The 5,646-nt window shown below is 40.6% G+C and overlaps 1 protein-coding gene across 4 annotated transcripts in view; it reads left to right on the top strand.

Annotated features, from left to right (window-relative positions):
• The window catches only part of cnot10 (CCR4-NOT transcription complex, subunit 10), an 18,227-nt gene extending 13,675 nt beyond the window's left edge, over positions 1–4,552 (top strand). For 3 of the 4 annotated variants that reach the window (XM_035531008.1, XM_035531009.1, XM_035531011.1), the window contains exons 12-19: positions 229–408; positions 763–843; positions 2,449–2,562; positions 2,835–2,965; positions 3,097–3,132; positions 3,281–3,408; positions 3,849–3,924; positions 4,140–4,552. In XM_035531008.1, coding sequence (XP_035386901.1) covers positions 229–408; positions 763–843; positions 2,449–2,562; positions 2,835–2,965; positions 3,097–3,132; positions 3,281–3,408; positions 3,849–3,924; positions 4,140–4,306 — 913 coding nt within the window. In that variant the 3' untranslated portion in view covers positions 4,307–4,552. The remainder of the gene's footprint in view (positions 1–228; positions 409–762; positions 844–2,448; positions 2,563–2,834; positions 2,966–3,096; positions 3,133–3,280; positions 3,409–3,848; positions 3,925–4,139) is intronic. The other variant, XM_035531010.1, reaches the window with a different exon arrangement.
• Positions 4,553–5,646: the final 1,094 nt, after the last annotated feature.

The raw sequence follows: 5,646 nt of genomic DNA on the forward strand, positions 1-5,646 counted from the left end.
TGCTGTGTGGGTTGTTTTAACAGCATATTTTTGAATGAAGTCATGAATGCTGTAGTGCCTATTTTGTCACAAGCTATTTTGATTGTCCTGTAGATGGCAGTATACCATTTTTCAAGTATCTTGCTTTGTTTGAATTGAGAGATGGATAATGCACTACTATCTTTCTCAGATATTTGACATAGAAATTGCTGTTCTTTTGGATGTGTGTGTTTGTGTGTTTGCATGCAGTGAGGGTCAGTCAGCAGCAATTCCTGTAGCCAGTATGGAGTTTGCAGCTATCTGTTTGAGGAATGCACTGCTTCTTCTGCCAGAACATCAACAACATGAGAGCAAACCAGACAATGGCTCAAAGAGCTCCAGCCAATCAGGAAGCACAGAGAGTGGCAGTGAGAATAGCGATGCCTGCAGGTGAGGCCATAAATATATGCACGTACATGCACAGAATCCATGGCCATAACATCTGTTGTAAAAAGCACTATATAAATATTTATTTAAATAAATGTGACTACATATACCCACAGCTCTACTTTTAACGGTGATGCTTAATGTGTACAAACAAATGAACATTTACCCCACATACCCACACTTATATCTCATCATTTACCAAATATGAAAACAATACTCGGAAGCAGAAATAATGGCACTAAGCAATCAGTGACTCATGCTGATTTAAGGTTGTTGGGAACTGTACCCTTCTCTATTCACATGTTTAAGCATATGTTGTATGGTCAAGTAACCTTTTTAGCTTGGTTTGATTGGCAGTGGGAAGGGTCAAGAGGCAGACAAGTTCATTCCTGCTGCCCCCTCATCGCCTCTCAGAAAACAGGAAGTTGAGAACCTCAGGTGAGATCTAAGTCCCCCCTCCCAATGACAGAGCAAGAGGAAAAACAATCTTATTCAGATAGTTAGTTTTCCTTTAAAGGAATCTTAGATTTACTAGATTTCCACTAGATGTGCAACTTATTTCCAAATTAGATTACAAATTGAATTTATTTTAATGACACATTTTCTTTTCTTAATGAATGTGTAATAATGGTTGTGTGAAAATACTTTGATGAAATTATCTAGTTAACATACTAATCTTTTTTTATTGAAAATCTAAATATTGTGTTAGAAATGTGTTGGAGTACTTTGTAAAGTGCATCAGTGTTTAGCATATAAATAGCCTTTTACCTCTTGAGCACCACCTTTTGCCCCTCCTCGTAATCTCCCTGCCCTCTTCTGTGCCATTCCTCCTTCGTCTCACTCACTTTGTTTTTTGTCTCTGGAACTAATTAGTGAGGCAAATCTTTCTATTTTGCCCCTCTCCCTCACTCTCTCTCTGTCTCACTCTCTGTCTTTCTCTTGTGCTGTTTCTCACACCTCTGTCTACTTACTCCCTCTTTCCCCATCTACTCGGGCCTTTATTTTGGCATAGGTTGGGCCTGTGGACACAGTGACATGAAAAGGAGAGGGTGGGTGGGTTGAGGGCTGACCCTGGGTTGACACCCTGATGCGGTGACACGTTTATGAGCGCGCCCGCCACTTACTCAGGTTTCACTTCCCGGAATTCTGCGAGCCTTTTGTGTCCAAGCCAACCGCTAAGAGGCCTGCACGCCTGCCCTCCGTCTGCCACCTTCTCTCCCTTTCTTCCCCAAGCCCTTTTAACGATGGCCTTGGAGCAGAGCTGGAGCTAACAGAAAACAGAACAAAGCTGAAAGGCTATGGAGGGCTTTATTAAGAATACCTCCAGTTATTGTTACACATAAAATGGATTATCATTTGTACTTGGGAAATTAGGATGTACAAGACATATAAAAGATTAAATAAATGACCCAAGTTTGTTTCCTGCATCCTCTGCGTCCCCTCTACTCCTTTAGGGAGCAACATGTGCTAATGATTTTGCACATAAGTGAAAGCTTTTAAACAGAGTAAGTCATCCTTATTCGAAGAAGCAGTTTTTTTTTTTTGCTTTTACAGTAAAGCCTTGTCTGCCATGTCTTCCCATATAAAGGGTCAGCTAATGTGGCTTAGTTTAAACATTAGAGCTAGACTGTGCCTAAACTTGTAAGTATTTTTGTGGTTTGTGAGCTGGTGCTGGGGGCAACTTTGCTGTGTTTGGCGTCCATGGTAATGGTTGAGTCACAGAATCTAGACATTTCCCCACACGCTTTCATTAGCTGAACAAGTGTATGTGGCGCCACTGGAAGATTATTGAAATCTCCTAGAATGTGTGATTCATTCCTTAAATAATAATGTTTTCTCTGCTTCTCTCTGTTAAGGAGATCAGTAGCAGGGCATTAAAAACCTGATGTGAAATGAAATGTTTTGGTTTAATCTCCCCATTCTAATTGTATCTGCATGTTATAACTGATGGAGTTCAGCATTTTATCACCACCACTGTGGTTGTGGTGGTGTATTCCTACTCCCATTCCCATTTGACTGTTTCTGTGATTCTTTCTTACAAAGGTGCTGCATTTTAGCCTGTAGTGCATATGTGGCTCTAGCCCTTGGGGACAACCTGATGGCTCTTAACCATGCAGATAAGCTATTACATCAGCCCAAACTGTCAGGATCCCTCAAGTAAGTCTTGTCTCTCCTCAAAGCGCTTGCATTCCATTCTACACTCCAGTAACTTTTTCTCTGTTTCTGAATGTTTTCTTTGATGGAACCCACCTGAATGAGATCTCAATAACTATATGGATGGGATGCTGGGTTCTTACATTTAAGCCCTGATTTGACTATTTTATCATTTCTGATAACTAAAAGCATGAGTTGTCTTCTCTGCACTCTTACCAAACAATGAACTGTCCAGTCATTTTGTGGTCAGTAGATGGGTTAATGCCTGTCTTTAGGTTTCTGGGCCACCTGTATGCTGCTGAAGCTCTCATCTCTCTGGACCGAATCTCTGATGCAATCACTCACCTCAACCCTGAGAATGTTACAGACGTATCATTAGGTGTGTCACCCAGCGAGCAAGACCAAGGTAAATGCATGTACACATGCTCTTCATACATCTTCACACACTCTTCAAAGATCCAAGGTTGGAATGTTGCTGAAAGTTAACTGTTTTTCTGTTTTGTGTGTTTTCCCACACATCTGGCACTGAACCTACAGGTTCTGATAAAGGGGATCTAGACCCAGTTGAATCCTGTGAGTTTTCCATACTGTCATTATTCTTTCTGCTTCTTTACCCTGACCTATTTGGCTTTTGCATAATTATGAATTATTAAAATCGCATTTACATTAAAATCTGAATGTAATAGTATGAATGTCTGTGTTTTTGTGGGTGTGTGTGCAGCAGGGAAACAGATTCCTCTGTGTTACCCCAGTACTGTCAGCTCTGCCAGGGGCATGATGCTCTTTAACCTGGGCAGTGCTTACTGTCTGCGCAGCGAATATGATAAAGCACGCAAGTGCCTTCATCAGGTGAACACCACACGTTTGGCCTCTAGTTTGACTAGGCCCTAAATCTCAAATATAGTTTATGTAAATTAAGCCTTTCTAACAGGTTTTATTTTAGATTATAAATTGAATTTTACATGTACCTATTTAACCTATAAACATATCCTGAGTTCCAGATAACATCAAGTCAAACTGTTAAATATTAATGTTTTACATTATATTCAATCATAAGTTCATAACAAATGTTTTATAGATTTTCAATCAATTTGTCAAAAAATCTTTTACAAAATGCATAACATGCAAAACACCTATAAGGAATTAGGTAAAGATCATAAGAAAAACTAAGGCCAGCCCTGTTTGAACTTGCTTTGAGAACCAGAATTTCCCAGGTTTAACTGATCTCTCGAACCTCCTATGAATGAAGGCCCGGTTTGACCTGTCTGCTTCTCCTTCCTCCTGTCTAGGCAGCCTCCATGGTCAATGCAAAGGAGATTCCCCCAGAAGCTATTCTGCTGGGTGTGTACCTAGAGCTGCAGAATGGTAGGTTCAAGCCCCAGCAACTCTGAGCTACATTTAATCAAGTACTGTCAAAGCCATAGGACTACAAGGACAGAAAAAAAACACACTACATCCACTCTGCTTTATATGGATTTGCTAACCTGGATCTTAATAAATGCATTTATCTCTTTGGTTCCTTCCATGATATCTATGCTGTTTCATGGGATGGGGGTGAATAATCTGAATGGCTCCTACAGGTAACACACAGCTGGCACTCCAGATCATCAAACGCAACCAGCTGCTCCCGTCGGTCAAGTGCTCATCCTCTCCAGACCTGCGCAAGAAGCCTCCACCTTTCCAGCCGCCACAGCCCATGCAGCCAATCCAGATGCCCTCTTCCTTCACACAAGTGCAGCGCAAATGATGCACGCACTCACCCCAATGGCATAAACACCTCTGTAATGCTCTTACTATTTATGAGTCTGCAACAGCTCAGCTAAATGTGGATGAGTGAAGAGATGGCTAGTAAGGAGGGCCAGATGAAGGAAGAAGGTGGTTAAAACAATTCATCTGTTTCCTTTGGACTTGCTTTCTGTGAGCTCATCTCTTAACTGTACATTGATGTATTCTGGGGTCTGAAATCCTAAATAAAATTTATTTACACTTGTGGGTTTTTTTGTTTTGTTTTGTTTTTTTTCAGTGAATTAATTCATTTGTTAATACAAACTAGAATGTAGGACTTTGTATCCAAATAAAAAACCTTAAACATGACGATACATAATGACAAAACGAGAGGTACATGAAGACAACTGCAAGACAAATAAGAACCCTGAACAGAATGAATGTCAACTTTTTTTGAAAATGCTTTTTTGTCTTCAATATCTAAGGCTAAAATAGTCTTCTCACCCTTTTTTTTTTTACCCTTCAGCCTTGGTTTAAAGTGCTAGACATGACTTCTGTAATCTGACCCTAGGGAGATGCAAAACTATTCAATGTGAAAAGTTGGTGAGGAGGTGTTAAAACAGATCTTCCAATCTGTCCCATTTTATAGGTTTGTAACCATTTCTTGAACACATTTTCAACTATTATAACTATCAAAGTAAACGGCTTTTTTTAGGCTTGAGCTAACATAGTAGTTTTTATTTAATAGATTCAGCTGTGATTGTAGTTTCTCTTCACTAAAGCAAGAGTTATTCCACATATCTCTGCATTGTAATTGCTATATTAAAAAGTTGATGTAGTCCTTTTGCACAGATATAAACACTTCCACCTCCAGCCGCCTCCAGCCAATAGTACTGTTTTGAATGATAAACCCCATAGAATAATACGGACTCGTAAAAACGACACAAAAGCAATTTTGAAAAGCCTCAGATCTGGAACAGCCAGCGCCACCCTGTTGTTGGCTGGAGCCACAAACAAACAGCCCCTCACTGTGGAATGCACTCTCTGTGCTGACCTGGCGTCAGACCAGGCCACTGGGGGTGGACATTCCACCTCTTTCTTTCATGTGTGGTCCCTCCCCTTCTTTCTTTCTGTGTCTCCATCGAGGGTGGCCAGTCCCTACCAGATCTTTTCTCATGCTAAGTCCCTTTACCCCTTCCTGTCCTCTCCTCCCCCAGCGCTCAGTATTGTTACCCCCATGTCCCCTCTGACGTATCCTGTCAACGATCTTCCAGAGAAAGCGACTTTTATTGTTTGTCTTTTGTTAAAACCTTTAAAGCCTTTAAATTATGCTTCTTTGAGCATAATTGTTGTGCTTATACT

The sequence above is a fragment of the Electrophorus electricus genome, chromosome 10 (genome assembly GCF_013358815.1).
Source record: "Electrophorus electricus isolate fEleEle1 chromosome 10, fEleEle1.pri, whole genome shotgun sequence".
Lineage (NCBI taxonomy): Eukaryota > Metazoa > Chordata > Actinopteri > Gymnotiformes > Gymnotidae > Electrophorus > Electrophorus electricus.